The following is an 18,338-nucleotide window of genomic DNA, read 5'->3' on the forward strand; positions in this document are numbered from 1 at the left end:
TACTTCATCTTTTTACATTTAAGGGTTAATTACATGCAGAATCCTACTTCCTGCACTTACTCCAATCCACAAGCGACAGAAGATGGAAGGAAGATGAGGACTCACCCGATTAGACTTAATTGCCCACAAGCTTAGATCAAACAAACCCATTAAGCATTGGGTAGAGGGATCGGCGCGGTCTGCCATTCAGCCCCGGTAACTGGCTCAGTCACTTCAGTCCGGGTCTACTGCGCATGCGTGTTTATAGGGCATGAGGAAGCCCCGGGTAAGTAATAAAGTGTAAAAGATAAGAATAAAATAAGGAATGTAACTGGTTCAGCACAGCAAGCTATACAGAGGCACTAATGCTTAATGGAAAGGGTATATAACCCTAAGAAAGACAGATGCTCGTGTTTTTGCGTCCAACCTTGTGGACAAGGCACACATATCCTTATAGGTAAGGTTGTCTCGGCCTATAAACAATAGATATTTTGAATGGGAGAAGGCCTGAATATATTTTGCCTCCTTAACAGCAGCAGCAAAAAAGTGGAAGTCTAGATCGGTACATTTTGTTTGAATTTATTGACCACTTTAAAACTGTGCATAGCAGTAATGTGGTTCATGGATGCCCCTTTGGTCTACAGTACTGCATTAAAAATAATATTACAAATGACCAGTAATTCTTAAGTTAAAATGGAAACACTAATAATTACACAATTGATATCAATCTGATTACTGCTGCAGTAATAATTGCATATGAGCCGGTGTGTTTTTTTTTAATTAACTTTTTCTCCTGACTTTTCTCCCTGGAGATACATTTTCATCTTATCTTTAAAACACCAAAAGTACCAAAAAGTAGGTGAAAAAGCACCATCAAAATTTGGAATATTTTCATACTTGCTGGTGTTTTTATTGACAAGTTGTGAAAATATCACCTAGGTGAAAACTTGGGAGAAAATTATTAACATATGGGCCTGACAGTCCTTTTTAAAACAGACTGGGTGAAAATGGGGAAAAAAAATGGTTACAAGAAAAAAAAGAAGCCCCATCCATAACCCCCCCCCCCAAATAAAAAAAAATTGTATACACATATACAGTGGTTTTCAAAAGTATTTGGCCCCCTTCAAGTTTTCCACATTGTCATATTACAGCCTAGTTATTGGTGTGCTAGGCACTGTACATATCCATGTCTATCTCATGTCATGTTACCTCGGGTATCCTTTAAGTCCAGCCAATAATTCCTCAAGGCCCCCCAAGTGCAGCAATTATTCACTTCCCATACCTGCAACCCAGTACTCTCCCCCCTGCCCTTTTCCCCTTTAATTGTTGCAGCCAGACTTTCAGACCTGCGTTGTCTTGGCATTTCCATTACCAAGAATGTGTCCCTTACTAATCGAACACACATTACTCAGTGTGCTCAGTATTAGCCGTGACTCGTGTATAAGTCGACCCCTATACTTTTATTTAGCGAGTCAGACCTACATTTCTAGACTTATACCTGAGTATATACAGTAAATATAGGTTGTTTTTTGGTTTTTTTTTAAGTTTCCCATTGACTTTAGAGGAGACATGAAATGAGAGGTATAATGGAGGCTGCCATATTAATCTTCTTTTAAACAATACCAGTTTCCTGGCAGTGCTGCTGATCTCTTGTGCATCACTTGTGTCTGAATCATACACACACCTGTCGCACCCTATTTTGTTTTGTTTTCCACTTGGGTTTATGGCAGCACTGACCACGAGCAGTCAGGGATGTTTTGTAGAGAGAGCTCCTATGTACCTATACACACACAATAGATGGGACTTTACAGTGCTACCTCTCCTTTCATACTATTCGTAATACGTAGTGGATAGTTGTTACAAAGGGTTGGGGAATGGTTACACCACCCCCTGAGCATTGCATACAAGGGAGGTGGGGGATCAACCAGGACCTCCCTTTGACCCTTTTGCATAAGTGACCTATCCAACCGACAGGCAGTCAGTGTGCTGTGCACAAGTGATACATGTGGACACTGGAGCTGCAGTGCGGGACATATCGGCTGCCAGGGGCTGGGAGAAGCCCCAGGTAAGTATTTGTTTTCTCCTCGGAGCTGTCCTTTAATGCAAAAAAGCAGCACCGCTGCATTAAAATACAGATAGAGTCCTGGGTCTACTTTTTACTTAGCGTCCATTAGCCCTTTCAATTGAGGTGTCCTTTAACCACCCTGGCGTTCTGATTAAATCGCCAGGGTGGCTGCGGAGGGTTTTTTTTAAATAAAAAAAAAACTATTTCATGCAGCCAACTGAAAGTTGGCTGCATGAAAGCCCACTAGAGGGCGCTCCGGAGGCGATCTTCCGATCGCCTCCGGCGCCCAGAATAAACAAGGAAGGCCGCAATGAGCGGCCTTCCTTGTTTTGCTTATATCGTCGCCATAGCGACGAGCGGAGTGACGTCATCGACGTCAGCCGACGTCGTGACGTCAGCCGCCTCCGATCCAGCCCTTAGCGCTGGCCGGAACTTTTTGTTCCGGCTACGCTGGGCTCAGGCGGCTGGGGGACCTCTTTCGCCGCTGCTCGCGGCGAATCGCCGCAGAGCGGCGGCGATCAGGCAGCACACGCGGCTGGCAAAGTGCCGGCTGCGTGTGCTGCTTTTTATTTCATTAAAATCGGCCCAGCAGGGCCTGAGCGGCAGCCGCTGGCGGTGTTGGACGAGCTGAGCTCGTCCAGACCGCTCAGCTGGTTAAGAAACAGTTGACAGAAAACCTACCTTAGGTCTAATCTTCTTAATGTGGCGCAGCCTAGCAAGCCATTTGGAAGGGTAGATGTCTGTAGGATTGGTTCTACTGTGGAAAACTTGTGCTGCCATCTGGAGGACATGAACATAAAAACAAAAATTGCTGTTAATTTCTGTAACATTTTCCTAGGTGTGATACCTACCAAATCTTTCAGAGTGGAAAAGGAACAAGAGGGTGAATTGTGTTGATGCTGCTGAATATTTACCGGTGTTCTGCAGTCGTGACAAGTGGTGCAGGGAGAGAAGAGGTTAACCTGACAGATGCGAGTTACCCCTTCCCTTCCTCTTCCCTGCTCCATTCACTCCTCTTAAAGGACAACTGTAGTGAAAGGTATATAGAGGCTGCCATATTTACTTCCTTTTAAGAAATACTAGTTGCCTGGCTTTCCTGCAGATCCTCTGCCTCTAATACTTTTAGGCTGGTTTCACACCAGGACGTTGCGTTTTAGGGGACGTTATGGTCGCATAACGTGCCCCTACCGCAACGCCTGGTGCTCTCTAATGTGGACGTCAGAGTGAGCCGCGTTGTTCCGCTCACTCTGGCGTCCGTGATGCCGTGATGCGCACTCTTGGGCGCATGCGGCATCACGTGGTCCCGCCCTGCTAATCGCTGCACAGAGCGGCCGCTCCAGGAAGTAAACACTGCACGTCACTGAGTGCAGTGAATATTAGCCATGTGCCTGGCCGCTCTCCACTCCTCCCCAACATTACAGCGCATGTGCAAGCAGTCTATAAAGTACTGCATGCAGTACGTTCTGTTATGGCGCAGCGTTACTGAGTAACGCAACATGGGCACTGTGAACAGCCCATTGATTTTTCATTGCTGTGCGGTGGGCTGCGTTACAGGCTGCTCTAACGTGCGCCTGTAACGTCTCACTGTGAAACCAGCCTTAGCCATAGACCCTGAACAAGCAATGCAGGAGATCAGGTGTTTCTTCTGACATTGTCAGATCTGACAAGATTAGCTGCATGCTTGTTTCTGGTCTAATTCAGACAGGACTTCAGCCAAATACAGCAGCAGAGCTGCCAGGCAACTGACATCGTTTAAAAGGAAATAAATATGGCAGCCTCCATATATCTCCCACTACAGTTGTCCTTTAAGAGGAGGAAATGGAAAGGTGATAGGAAGGAACATTGTGCCATTGCCTGTCTGAAAATTTTACTTTAGCCTCAAGTCAAACTTTTTAAGAACTGATTAAAGAGACCCGAGTTAAGTGAGGAGAGAAACGCACAATGCACAGAGGTATGCTTATCCAGGATGAACATACTTCTGAGCTTACCTTTGGTAGTTTTGCCTCAGGTCAGGTTTCCTTTCATATCCCTCTACTTAAGTTCTGAGAACACCAAGTACAGGAAAAGGTCTGGTGATGGACCAGTTACCATAATACAAACAGCAGTAATAACCTAGTATTTTAAAGGGAACCCTAACCCAGAGGGAGGGGGGGGGGGGGGGGGAGAGTTTCACTTACCTGGTGCTTCCCCAAGCCCCTGCAGCCATCCTGCACCCTCACAGTTCCTGCCGCGGGCTAGTTTCGTTTTCAGCCTACAGTCAGCCCTTGACCATGCGTACTCTTTTTCGCCTTCACCGATGTCAAGCCCAGGTGCAGTATGCCTGCATAGGACAACAGGAAATGCGAAAAAGAGTAGGTGTTGCCGAAACAGAAACTAGCCCGCGGCGGGCCCAGAGGACACTCTAGGGGCTGTGAGGGTGCAGAACGGCTACAGGGGGCTTGAGGAAGCACCAGGTAAGTGAAGCTCTTTTTTCCCCTGGGTTAAGGTTCGCTTTAAAAGTGAACCTGAAGCAAAAAGAATAAAAACAAAACCTCAGAAGTAGGAAGCCTCTGGATAGTGTAGAGGATTTCCAGTTCCTCAGAACCCACTGTTCCAGTGCTGGGTCCCTGTAAACCTATTTGACAATAGCTTATCTAACAGGTTTTGTTGGCCGCACTGGATGTTATCCATAGTGGACATGTGAGAGTGTGGTCCATGTATAGACCTTACTCGCGCATACACAAAACGGATAAGCTCGTACACAGACTAAAACAGGGGCAGCAACAGAGGGCTGAAAGAAGATAGGGGAAGCCTCTTGACCACCCCAGGGAGGCTTCTCACTACAGAGGTGACTATACACTTTGTAACCCCTTCCTTGTCACAGGTTTGCTTTAACCTCTCCGGCGTTGATTATTTCCAGATTCAGGGTCTAAAAGCCGTGCAATTTTTCACAAGCTTTTAAACCCTAAAAATGATATCTGCAGCAGCTCCTGCATATAACTCACTCAGACAAGGGATAACCGCGCTTAGCCTAATGTATTTAAAATGAACCCAAGTTACATACAAAATGAAACAATTTTTTTTTAAATTGATATTCCATTTTTAAACAAGGTTTAATGTTTAAACATTTCCAAAGTAGATTTAAGGTTTTATTGTCTGCTCAATGGCAGTCTATTAAGTGTCCCAGAGCTAAAATACATCAACTACTGACCCATTTTTTTATCTATCCCCTGCACTCATGCTCTTCTCTGCTAGGAAAGAGTTTTAAGGCCACTTGATACTCACACTTTGTAAATCAGTAAAATATAGAATATCATAATCAAAAGGCCAACTGTAGGTTAAACAAACGCTTATGCTACTTATCTATTGCTAGTGTACACATCATACATTGAGAAAACTCTTACATTGGAGTGAAGTGCCATCTGTCGGGCCAGGAAAGGGAGCTGTTTATCGGACACAACCACGGTTTGCGTGACATCAACCAGGCCTTCCATTTCTACAACAGGAGGACAGACAATGCGATTAAATTGGGAATGAGAAAGCATGTGCGGCACTCTCCAAAGTGATGAGATCAATAAGGGACAGATGTCCAGGCATGAGATACCACTCCCATGGTAGTAGGGAAAGGGTAAAAGATGAGATTTGCCAGCATGTATGTCCGCCAGGAGAAAAACGCAATATAAATGTTCTGCGTCTTTGTCCGTGTCTTTTTCACAATAGAATACCCTTTTTTTCAATGGGTCCATTGAGAAAAAAAATGACTCATATGACTTAGCTGACCAATAAAAAAAGCAAGAATAATATGCCTCCTTATTAAAGAAATGACTACAACTGGTGGACAGGGAATAAGTAAGGATTATCATCCCTGAATAAGAGGGAGGGGGGGGGGGGGGGGGGGGGAGTATGGGGTTGGATCCCAGTAGCATGGCCAATGCTAATTTTGTTAAAGGAAGGGGTCTCATGGACAGGAAAGGAGAGAGAGAGAGAGAGAGAGAGAGAGAGAGAGAGAGACCACCGGAAGGTTTTTTTTTTGCAATTTTAAAGAGACTCCGTAACAAAAATTTCATCCGGTTTTCTTCCATCCTACAAGTTCCAAAATCTATTCTAATGTGTCCTGGCTTACTGCAGCACGTTCTACTATCACCATCTCTGTAATAAATCAACTTATCTCTCTCCTGTCAGACTTGTCGGCCTGTGTCTGGAAGGCTGCCAAGTTCTTCAGTGTTGTGGTTCTGTGATGCATCTCCTCCCTCCAGGCCCCTCTCTGCACACTGCCTGTGTGTTATTTAGATTAGTGCAGCTTCTCTCTGCTCTATTATCTTTTACAAGCTGGATAAATCCTCCTCTGAGCTGGCTGGGCTTTCACATACTGAGGAATTACATACAGGCAGAGTTGTCTGCATTCTGCAGGAAGAAACAGCCTGACACTTCAGTGGAAGATAGCTGCAGGGGGAAAGAAACACACAAATGATCTCTTGAGATTAAAAAGGAAGGCTGTATACAGCCTGCTTGTGTATGGATGTATTTTCTATGTGTGGACATACTGTACATCAACCTACTTCCTGTTTTGGTGGCCATTTTGTTTGTTTATAAACAAACTTTTTAAAACGGTTTTTAACCACTTTTAATGCGGCGGGGAGCAGCGAAATTGTGACAGAGGGTAATAGGAGATGTCCCCTAACGCACTGGTATGTTTACTTTTGTGCGATTTTAACAATACAGATTCTCTTTAAGAGACTTCTGGAAGCATTTTAAGCCATTTTCAGGTCACTTCCGGTTTTCTATCCGGATATCTGAATCCGGCCGGATACTGAGGTCGGATATCCGATTCGGATTGGAAAATTTTAAACTCTGATATCCGACCCGGATCGGATTTTTGGGTATCCGGATCTGAAGTAGATCCTGATAGTGAAAAGTGGTATCTGAGCAGCACTAATTACAAGTCCTGTGGAGTCGCTGGCATGCGGGATACCTGTCACCTCGCAGCTTTCTTGCGAGCGCATTCCCGACGTCTTCTCAGCAATCCCCAGCGGCATTCTCCATTGTTCAGTGTTCGTTGCAACCTTGGTGGTTTGCAAAAATGCTTACAATATAAAGAAATGCTTAAAGAGAACCTGTAACTTCAAAAACATCCCCCTGGGGGTATTTACCTTGGGAGGAGGAAGCCTCTGGATCCTATCGAGGCTTCCCCCGTCCTGCATCCCACAGTGGCAGCGCTGGGCCCCCGAAACCACAGCAGACAAGGAAAGTTGGCTGTGGTGCAGGTTCCTGCAATATTTACCTTCTCAGGCTCCAGCGCAGGTGCAGTACCGGCTCTGCGAATTGCGCCTGCGCAGTAGAGCGGACCAGATCGGGAACAGCTATTTCTGCCTGACACCGAGCCGATACTGCACCTGCGCTGGAGCAAGAGAAGGTAAATATTTACATGGTCGCCATTCAGGGACCGAAAGCACTGAAACCGTAGGACGTATGAGGACGAGGATCTATGGGATCCAGAGGCTTCCCCCTCCCGAAGCAAGTACCCCGGAGGACATTTTTAAAAAAGCTACAGGTCCTCTAAACGGGAAAAAAAAAAAAAAAAAAAAAAGTATACCTCTTTTGGTACAAAAATCCTGCGTAAATAAAATGCTAAGGAGGTTAATAAAAGGTGTACATTCTATAATACTGTGGAGAAACACTGCTATACACAATCAGGGTGCGCAGGACAAGTCCTCACCTTTCTTGCACTGCAGGGTCACCACGTTGACCTCGTAGTTCAGGGGCTCAATGTTCACATCTACAAAGTTGAACTGACCCTGGTGAAAGAGGACCACATATTATACTCCTCAGAATTCTTTTAGATCTGTTCAAGCTGTCAACATTCTTTCTCCAGCTACTTTAGGAACCTATAGAGACTAAGGGTGCATACACACATCAGACTATAGTCTTTGGAAAATGAAAGATCACAGACCAATCTTACCACCCTCCATGTAGTATGAGAACCATACCTTCAGTTTTTTCTATGGAGCTGAACTCCCCATCAGAAAAAAATCTTTGCAAGATGCTGCACACACAGATGCTGTACAGACACAAAAGATCAGTATCTGCAAAAGATCTGTTCCTGCCAAAGATCCGTTCCTGCAAATCGCATTCATATTATGGCCTCAATTCACTAAGATCATGCTGGAGATAATAAGGCAAGAGAAAACTTACCTCACACAGTGAGAGCGTTATCTCTTCATTCCTTACGTTACCTCCTCTGTAGTTAATTTACCCCCTCTGTAGTTATTTTCACACAGTTAATTAACAGCCTGTCTTTAACTCTGGAGTTATTTTAAGGATTGGAGAGTTAACTTAAAGACAGAAGAGTTAACTTTAGGTTTGCCTGAGGTAAAAATGTTTCCTGAATACTGCATGCCTTATCACCATGGTAACAACTCTAGAAGAGTTAAAGACAGGAGATAAGTTTAGTGAATTGAGGCCATAGTCTATGAGATATGCAGATCATACACACCTTGTTTAACCCCCTTGCCGTTACAATTCTGGCGGCAAGGGGGAAGCGCAGCACTTTAAAAAAAAAAAAATTAAATCATATAGCGAGCCGAGGGCTCGCTAGATAGCCGCTGACAAGCGGCATCTCCCTATCCACTCTGATCGCCGTAGGCGATCAGAGTAAGCAGGAAATCCCGTTCAGAACGGGATTTCCTGCTGGGCTTCCCCGGTCGCCGTGGCGAGCGGGCGGGATGACGTCACAGACGTCGGGACGTCAGAGGGAATCCCGATCCACCCCTCAGCGCTGCCTGGCACTGATTGGCGAGGCTGCGCAAGGGGTCTGGAGGGAGGGGGGCGGGTAGTGGCAAATCGGCGGCGATCGGAAACTGCACGCAGCTAGCAAATTTCTAGCTGCGTGCAGGAAAAAAATTGTGAAAAATCAGCCCAGCGGGGCCTGAGAAATCCTCTTACGCAGGTTACCCCGAGCTGAGCTCGGGATAACCGGCAAGGAGGTTAACTGACATTCATCTGCAGATCAGACAATCTGCAGATCTGAAAATCTGCAGATCAGACAATCTGCAGATCTGAAAATCTGCAGATCTGAAAATCTGCAGATCTGAAAATCTGCAGATCTGAAAATCTGCAGATCTGAAAATCTGCAGATCTGAAAATCTGCAGATCTGAAAATCTGCAGATCTGAAAATCTGCAGATCTGAAAATCCATCCTGGTGGATCTGATCTGCAGATGAATGTCTGTTAAACAAGGTGTGTATGAGAATCTGCAGATATCATAGACTATGAATGCATTTTGCAGGAACAGATCTTTTGCAGATACTGATCTTTTGTGTCTGTACAGCATCTGTGTGTGCAGCATCTTGCAAAGATTTCTATCTGATGGTGAGTTCAGCTCCATAGAATAGACTGTAGGTATGGCTATCATACTACATGGAAGGGGGTAAAATTGGTCTGTGATCTTTCATTTTCCAAAGACTATGGTCTGATGTGTGTATGAGCCTTTACTTGTGGTTAATTGGGACGGTTAACGAGTTGCAATTTATTCAGAGGTGATGCAGGATTATGCAAAGTCTGTATGCAAATTTATGTAGCCACCTTGATTGGATTCGATTGGCCCATTCTTTATTTGCATACAGGATTTACATAATCCTGTATCACCTCTGAATTATTTGCATCTCATTGACCATCCCTAGTGGTTACACAGGATCAGGGGAAACCGCAGGATTAGCTGTGATCTGTAGGAAAGAAAAGGTTATTCTACCGCTAGTCTATGTTAAGGTAGCCACCACTGTACAATTTTTATTGCCTAGTTAGACATTCGATAATACAAAATGTCTGATCAAAAATGTGTTAACCTTCCTGGCGGTATTCTTTCCTGATTTTAGGGTCTAAAAGCGGTACAATTTTTTCATGTGCGTTTTGCTCCTAAAACCAGGAAAAAGACATACTGCAGAGAGATCTCCAGCAGCCCCTGCACAGACTCACTTCTCCAGGATTACTGCTCTCTGCAACTTTTTTCTTTTACTCTGAGCCTGACCCGGGGTTACCACCACAGAGATTAAGGGCTAAAAATCTTTCGATTATAGATGAACATTGTGGATCAATTGTTCTATCAATCAAAATCAAAATTGAATGATAATTGACTAGTGTATATAGTCTAGCTTTATTTTTGACACAGTTTATTGGATAGCAGGGCATGAGCAGAGACTACCAACAGTCAATCACGCAGCTGCTTGCCTCTGAAACTTTAAGATCCAATATGTAATACTGATATATTAATGGACCGCTATAGCAAAACTCATGAAATAAAAAATACATGTAAACACATACAAATAAGAAGTGCATTTCTTCCAGAGTACAGTAGGTGGTAAAAATCTGACAGAACAGGACTATACCAATTCCTCATGGAGGATTCTTAGGAACTACTTTATTTTCAAAAGCACTTCGTGCATGCCATTTGCACCATCATCCAACTGCCAAAACACTGTTTAGCAAGCAGGAAGGCTGGCCAACATCTTTAAATAAATTCTTTTCAGGGACTCCGAATAAAGGCCATGTTGAGAAACCACCATGAAGAGAACGACTAGTACAAAACCTGTCAGATTTCTACTACCTACTGTAAGTGACAGCAACACAGGAAAAAACTAGGTACTTATCCGTTAGCCGGGCGCACCCGGCAGGTGGCGACAAAACTCCACCAGAGTTACATCTTTCCCTACTATCCATGTCGGCCTGGAGGGGGAATAGTAATTAGCGCCACCTGCCGGATGCGCCCGGCTAACGGATAAGTACCAAAAAGTAATTTATGGCTCATTTTACTCTGAAGAAAGTGTACTTATTTCTATGTTTTTACATGTATTTAAAATTGTACAGTTTTTCCCAATAGTGGACCTTTAATCTATACAGGTAAGAGCCATGTATGTCCCTAAACTAATGCCATTTCACTTGTAATAAAGCGGCTATTTACTGATTCGTTAACAATGTAGTTACAGTCGTCCTGTTCTGAAATCAAATAATGCCATCTAGAAGAGATGCTGTGTAACCGGCCAACATGGAGAGAATGGAGTGGGGTCTACAGGTAACTGCATACTGTCACCCACAGCACTGCCTGTGCACGGCAAATTTACTGGCTTCTAGTGAATCAGGCCTGTTGTGAGAATCTCCATCCTTAATGATATTGTACCTGTGTGTATGTATTCATTTTTCTCAAAAAGTTTGTTTCGTTCTGTCAACTTATTGGCAGCCACATGGATATTCCAGGTAATCAATAACAGTCACTGGAGCAGTTTAAAGTGGAACTGAAGAGAATTTTAAATCGAACAGTTTCATTTACGTGGGGCTTCAGCAAGCCCCCAGCAGCGGTCCTGTCCCGTGCTGCTCCTGCATGATCCTCCACTCCCCGCCACCGCTCAGTTTCTCAACTTGTAAGTCGAGAGGCCACTGCGTCTGCGCAGCCCTGCCAAGCGTATCCTTTTTACGCGTTCCCGTCTGGAATAGCACTATTGCAGACTGCAACGTTAAGAAGGATATGTGTGGTAAGAAGCACGCAGGCGCAGTGGCCCGGCAGCGAAACCTAAAGTAGCTGGTGGTGGGAGAATGGAGGATCCTGGAGGGCCAGCGCTAAACAGGACAGCTGTTGGAGGCTTGCTGAAGCCCCAGGAAAATGAAACTGTTCTACAACTTTCTTCAGTTCCGCTTAAGGAAGGTTATGATTGGACTTTCATTCTTATTGGCAGAGGATGTAATTGCTTAAAGCGGGATGAAACTGGATTTCAAAAACTCTTGTACCTATTGCTAGGTACAAGAGTACTAGTAAAAGTAGCTTACTTTCCCCACTACCACTTTGTTTTTTATAAGTATGTATACCGGTATTCATAAAATCACCTATTAGCCCCTCTCACAGTTGGTAGAGGACCAGTAAAATCTTTTTTTAGTGGTCCAAATGGTGTCCAACTGGTTTCCAGGCACAGGGACTGCCTTCTCTTGATATATGATTTAGATTATGTGCTTAGTTTAAACTCATAAGTGACTTTGCAAAGCTTTAAAAAATTTACCAACAGCAAATCTGACACCACTGTAAAGCCAAAAGCCACAAATCACTGGAGTAAAGGTGCATTCAGAAGGATTAAGCAGAACAATGTGCTCGGGGTGATGTTATTTAAAGCTCCAGCATTACGGATCTTTAAACATGCTTGGTGAGACACCTGTACGCCTCGATTTTTGGCCTATGCGGCTATTAACAACTGGCTCAGCAAAGTTAAAGTGAACCTCCGGACTAAAAATCGACTCAGCAGCACTGAAAAGGCCTGGTGTTTCTTTAACAGTTTCACAGCATCAGAACTTTGTTTCTCTTATACAAGCCTCATTTTTAGCTGCACAGAAGAAAACTGCCCGGGCTTTTTTTCCCTGATGCTGTGCAAAGCATGATGGGATTGCTGATGTTGTTACTCTCGTTCTGCTGTTTTGGTGCAATTTTTTTTTTTTTACATTTTGAATTTGACATTTGAAGCCTAGCGTGTGCAGTTGGGAAGGGTTATCAGGACTCAGGATAGTTGGAACTGTGTCTTCTGCTCCTTGTCACCTCCTTTCAACCAAAAAGATGGCAGCCCCCATGACAAAGATGGCAGCCCCCATGAATCACAAACATTTGCCTGTTCTTTTAAAACAGGGTGGGTAAAAAATTATATTACCTATCTATTCTAATTTACATAACTAATGTAACTTAATGACAGTATGTTTGTTTAGGCTGAAGTTCCCCTTTAAAGCGGATCCGAGATGAAAAACTAACTATAACAAGTAACTTGTCTATATATCTCATCTAGAGTTTAGATAGTTTACACAGCATATCTAGCTGCAAACAGCTTCAAAAGTTTATGATTATTTATTCCTGTGATACAATGAGGGAAGCCATGTTCTGTTTGTCACATTGTCACAGGCTGAGGGCTGGAGATGCTATCAGCTTGCCTGTGTGTAAATTCAGTCCCCTCTCCTCCTCCCCTCTGCCTCTGAAATCAATGGCTAGTAACCTCCTCCTCCTCCTCCTCCTCCTGCCCAGACTGAGCTCCCATAAGCCCCTGCTACAGTGCCAAGTCACAAAATGAGCTGTGGGCTGAGGCTTGTTTAGTTTATAGGGAATTTGCGTATTAAAACAAAACAAAAAAAGTATTTGGCTTAAGGATTGCCCTATAAACAATATGAAAGGAACACAATTATGCAATGAGTAAAAGTTCATCTCGGATCCACTTTAGCAAAGCGCCCCCCTGTAGAGGTATGGACCAAGTAAAACTTTAGACATTGGGGAAATTTAAATTTACAGGATCCTCTTCTCCTGTAAAAGTTATAATTACCTGTCCAGTCTTGTAAATCAGTCCAGTGCTCCCTTGAGCACAGAAACATACAGTGGTGTGAAAAACTATTTGCCCCCTTCCTGATTTCTTATTCTTTTGCATGTTTGTCACACTTAAATGTTTCTGCTCATCAAAAACCGTTAACTATTAGTCAAAGATAACATCATTGAACACAAAATGCAGTTTTAAATGATGGTTTTTATTATTTAGTGAGGAAAAAAAAACTCAAAACCTACATGGTCCTGTGTGAAAAATAAATTGCCCCCTGAACCTAATAACTGGTTGGGCCACCCTTAGCAGCAATAATTGCAATCAAGCATTTGCGATAACTTGCAACAAGTCTTTTACAGCGCTCTGGAGGAATTTTGGCCCACTCATCTTTGCAAAATTGTTGTAATTCAGCTTTGAGGGTTTTCTAGCATGAACCGCCTTTTTAAGGTCATGCCACAACATCTCAATAGGATTCAGGTCAGGACTTTGACTAGGCCACTCCAAAGTCTTCATTTTGTTTTTCTTCAGCCATTCAGAGGTGGATTTGCTGGTGTGTTTTGGGTCATTGTCCTGCTGCAGCACCCAAGATCTCTTCAGCTTGAGTTGACAAATAGATGGCCGGACATTCTCCTTCAGGATTTTTTGGTAGACAGTAGAATTCATGGTTTCATCTATCACAGCAAGCCTTCCAGGTCCTGAAGCAGCAAAACAACCCCAGACCATCACACTACCACCACCATATTTTACTGTTGGTATGATGTTCTTTTGCTGAAATGCTGTGTTACTTCTACGCCAGATGTAACAGGACACGCACCTTCCAAAAACATCAACTTTTTGACTCGTCGGTCCATAAGGTAATCAAACAACAATGAATGCTGCGCTGTCCGCAAAATTAAACCTCCTTAACGTTAATATATTTAAATGATCACAATCAAATCCTAGACGGTGCGCTGCGGTATCTCCTGTTGATAGAATAGTTCTTATGGTGCCTTGCACTCCGCCGCGCTCTCATCCACAATCAACCTAAATAAAACACCTCACATAGCGTAATACTGTTTAGGCATCAGGTTACAATGTTCTATATTCCCCGTGCACGTGATACAGGTGTTTGCACACAGTGCCCACCACCTTGATATTCACAAAAGGCTCACCAGATGCTATCCACCAACTTACAGGTGGTAATCTCGCTTTTCCATATGTATATCACTCAGAAACATCAGTGATCACATCCACTTTCCATTAAAATTGGCCTTTAATAAAACATATAAAAAAACTCATCGCGCAATACAACTGTGCAAATTAGCAACACACTGCGCCTCTCGCGCACTCCTGCCACTTACAAGATCCCAGTAGGATGGTTAGCATGTCATATCGGCAAGTCCCTCAGGCTCTAGCGTTGTGTGCTCTGCAATACCGTTCGCGGCGTCCTGCTCGACGGAGCGGGACGCCGCGAACGGTATTGCAGAGCACACAACGCTAGAGCCTGAGGGACTTGCCGATATGACATGCTAACCATCCTACTGGGATCTTGTAAGTGGCAGGAGTGCGCGAGAGGCGCAGTGTGTTGCTAATTTGCACAGTTGTATTGCGCGATGAGTTTTTTTATATGTTTTATTAAAGGCCAATTTTAATGGAAAGTGGATGTGATCACTGATGTTCCTGAGTGATATACATATGGAAAAGCGAGATTACCACCTGTAAGTTGGTGGATAGCATCTGGTGAGCCTTTTGTGAATATCAAGGTGGTGGGCACTGTGTGCAAACACCTGTATCACGTGCACGGGGAATATAGAACATTGTAACCTGATGCCTAAACAGTATTACGCTATGTGAGGTGTTTTATTTAGGTCCATAAGGTATTTTCCCAAAAGTCTTGGCAATCATTGAGATGTTTTTTAGCAAAATTGAGACGAGCCTTGATGTTCTTTTTGCTTAAAAGTGGTTTGCACCTTGGATATCTGCCATGCAGGCCGTTTTTGCCCAGTCTCTTTCTTATGGTGGAGTCGTGAACACTGACCTTAATTGAGGCAAGTGAGGCCTGCAGTTCTTTAGATGTTGTCCTGGGGTCTTTTGTGGTCTCAATTACAGTACTTTTGTTCTCATTTGTTCCTGAATTTCTTTGGATCTTGGCATGATGTCTAGCTTTTGAGGTGATTTTGGTCTACTTCTCTGTGTCAGATAGCTCCTATTTAAGTGATTTCTTGATTGAAACAGGTGTGTCAGTAATCAGGCCTGGGGGTGACTACAGAAATTGAACTTAGGTGTGATAAACCACAGTTAAGTTATTTTTTAACAAGGGGGGCAATTTCTTTTTCACACAGGGCCATGTAGATTTGGAGGGTTTTTTTTCTCACTAAATAATAAAAACCATCATTTAAAACTGCATTTTGTGTTCAATTATGTTATCTTTGACTAATATTTAATGGTTTTTGATGAGCAGAAACATTTAAGTGTGACAAACATGCAAAAGAATAAGAAATCAGGAAGGGGGCAAATAGTTTTTCACACCACTGTATGTGGTTTTCAGCTGGAAGTCGGACCCCGGGACTGATTCACAAAAAGACACGACAGGTAATGATAACTTTACAGGAAAAGAGGATTCTGTAAATTTGTATTATAGGCTGAATATCCGCTTTACTTTTGATGTACAAGTCAGACCAGGGTTCGCATCCTGGCTAGGGTCAGTACCTATTAAGTAAGGAGTTCAAGGCAAGAGTCCCTAACACTGCAGGGTGGCCTCTTGAGCGCGTCTCAGTGGCTGCAGCACGAGCGCCTTGAGTCCGACAGGAGAAAAGTGCTCTACAAATGTTAGGATTATCATTATCTTCATTTATCTGCTTGTACTTCGGTCTCGTTGGTCAGTGGCCCTTTTTATTGCTTTTTGGGTAGAGCAATTCTAAAGTACATTCATCATTTAAGAACTGTAAACTAATCTGCCCACCTTTATAGTGCCCAGCTTATAGGGCTCCCCAGAATCGTTGTACACAATGTTCACAAAGTTGTTGCCCACATGTCTCTTCTTGTTGCAGCGGGCCGGGTCGATCGCCACGTTTGGCATCAAGGTAGTGACCTGGAAAATGACTAAGAAGAAAAGAAACTCATCAGAAATCGGCACAGTGCAAAAAATCCTCTTCAAATCAGTTTTATAGTAGAAATCCTTATTTTGCAGCCGCCAGGGTGCTGTTCATGAGATTAGACTTCCGATACTCGCTGGCAGATTGTGTCTGATGCATTGTTGGAAACTTTTCTGGTTGAACTCTATGGACATGTGTCTCTTCAACCCAAATAACTATGTTCATGAACAGAGGCATCTGCGTGGCATCTGCTTCAATCTTGGAGTGACAGGATTTTTCATAGTGGGAAAATGGGCCTCTTCAGCTCTGGGAAGTGATCAGACAACGAGCACAGTGTGGAGACAATGGAATATTATATGTGCAGAATAAACCCATGCTTTTCTATGGGACAGCACCGACCTGTGCACCTGATCATAGACTGGGCATAGGACAGTAAGGTCAACGTAAACCCAGTAGGATAAAGTGCTTGTGCACAGAGGAAAAGAAGCTGTACACTAGCTGCCTCATCTCCTGGACATGCATGGACCTACTTGCACATGCCCAGTCAGATGCGCTTGACCACAGCTTGGAGCGGGGCCTAAAGATGAAGAGCAACCCTGTGCTGGAACAGAGGACTCAATCACTACTGCTCAGCAAGCCTCTACACCATGCAGAGGCTTCCAAATACTGAGGTAAGCAACTTAACCCTCCAGGTTTGCTTTAAAGCGGACCTGAAGTCTCGCACAGGAGAGAAGAAGAACACAGAGAAATTCACCCTGCATGTATTTATAGAGAACAGCATGTCTAATTCTCCCTTCTCTGCAAGAAATGACTCAGTGTAAATTTGAGCTCCCAGCCAGTGTTGCCAACTCGTCAGTAAGGAAAGTAGCTATTGGCTGTCCTAGAAGTCACTGGATGACGTCATCACGTAATTTGCATAACGGCTCCACCCCCGACCCCGCCTCCCACACATCATCCAGTGACCTGTCACCTGACATCACCGCCCCGCTCACCAGCAAGAGCGCCTGCGATGGAAGCAGGGAGGGGCTAGTGTGAGTGACATCCCCTGACTGGAAGTCAGGTGATTGGATGCCCCGTACTGAGCGGCTAACAGCGGCTTGATTGGGGGGGGGGGGGGGTGCGGGCCTAATATGTGAGTGCTTTGGGACGGGGTGGGAAGTCGCCAGATTTGTCTGCTTCCAGCTGTGTGCAGTTAAAAGCTAATAAGTAATCAGGAGTTTCACCCTTTCTGTGCTCCCAGCAAACCAAGAAGTAACTACACTGCAGCATCTCTGAAGGAGTTGTATAAGCTGTAAAAAGGAAAGGTTTTTCTGTAAAGGTTATTATGAAGTTGCTTATTATTTAGACCAGAAAGGAAGTTCTGAGTTCAGGGACCGGTTCCTTCACATATAGGTCTGCTGTAAAGGCTTAGGAAGAGTACCATTCTGGCACACCCCTTGTTTTGCGTATGTTTGGAAAGAGCTTTAATACTGTGTTTTTATTTCAAAGATATTTGATGTCGTTACAATAAAAAGAGCACCGTTTCCTTATTTCTTCCCCTTATGTGTAGATACTCAGCCTCAGGAGTAGTAATGTTCAGGTTTTACATACCTTGCACAATGTCATCATGCCAGCAATAGGTGAACTGTCCGTCGTCCCCACAATTAGACAGACCACCTAAGAAGATCTTATCAAGCGGAGTTTCCGTCAAGTCAATTAGTTTTCCCAAGCCAGTCAGGAACTTTGCGTATCTGTAGGAGCCGTGCTCATTGGTCAGGATGGCCTGTTCATCGTTAACCTATCAAACAAAAAGCAAGTATCATACAGCTATATCATTGGAAATGAGAGCATACACTGATCAGCTGAAACATTAAAGCCACCTGGCTTATACTGTGCAGGTTGTCTGACCTTTGGAAGCATGCAGCCTACAAGACATTT

General features: G+C 44.0%; 2 protein-coding genes across 2 annotated transcripts in view; one reads left to right on the forward strand and one right to left on the reverse strand.

Moving 5' to 3' along the window:
* Positions 1 to 18,338, forward strand: part of PKD1 (polycystin 1, transient receptor potential channel interacting) — a 264,518-nt gene that overhangs the window by 231,777 nt on the left and 14,403 nt on the right. The window contains exon 44 of the transcript XR_011022701.1: positions 24 to 265. The gene's annotated coding sequence lies outside the window, so the exon portion shown is untranslated. The remainder of the gene's footprint in view (positions 1 to 23; positions 266 to 18,338) is intronic.
* Positions 371 to 18,338, reverse strand: part of TSC2 (TSC complex subunit 2) — a 130,146-nt gene continuing 112,178 nt past the window's right edge. Inside the window, exons 37-42 of the mRNA XM_068247295.1 lie at positions 18,012 to 18,198; positions 16,289 to 16,428; positions 7,740 to 7,818; positions 5,428 to 5,519; positions 2,726 to 2,824; positions 371 to 406 (exon numbers count right to left, since the gene is read on the reverse strand). Of these exons, the coding sequence (XP_068103396.1) occupies positions 371 to 406; positions 2,726 to 2,824; positions 5,428 to 5,519; positions 7,740 to 7,818; positions 16,289 to 16,428; positions 18,012 to 18,198 (633 nt within the window). The remainder of the gene's footprint in view (positions 407 to 2,725; positions 2,825 to 5,427; positions 5,520 to 7,739; positions 7,819 to 16,288; positions 16,429 to 18,011; positions 18,199 to 18,338) is intronic.

Source organism: Hyperolius riggenbachi, chromosome 7 (genome assembly GCF_040937935.1).
Source record: "Hyperolius riggenbachi isolate aHypRig1 chromosome 7, aHypRig1.pri, whole genome shotgun sequence".
Classification (NCBI taxonomy): Eukaryota; Metazoa; Chordata; class Amphibia; order Anura; family Hyperoliidae; genus Hyperolius; species Hyperolius riggenbachi.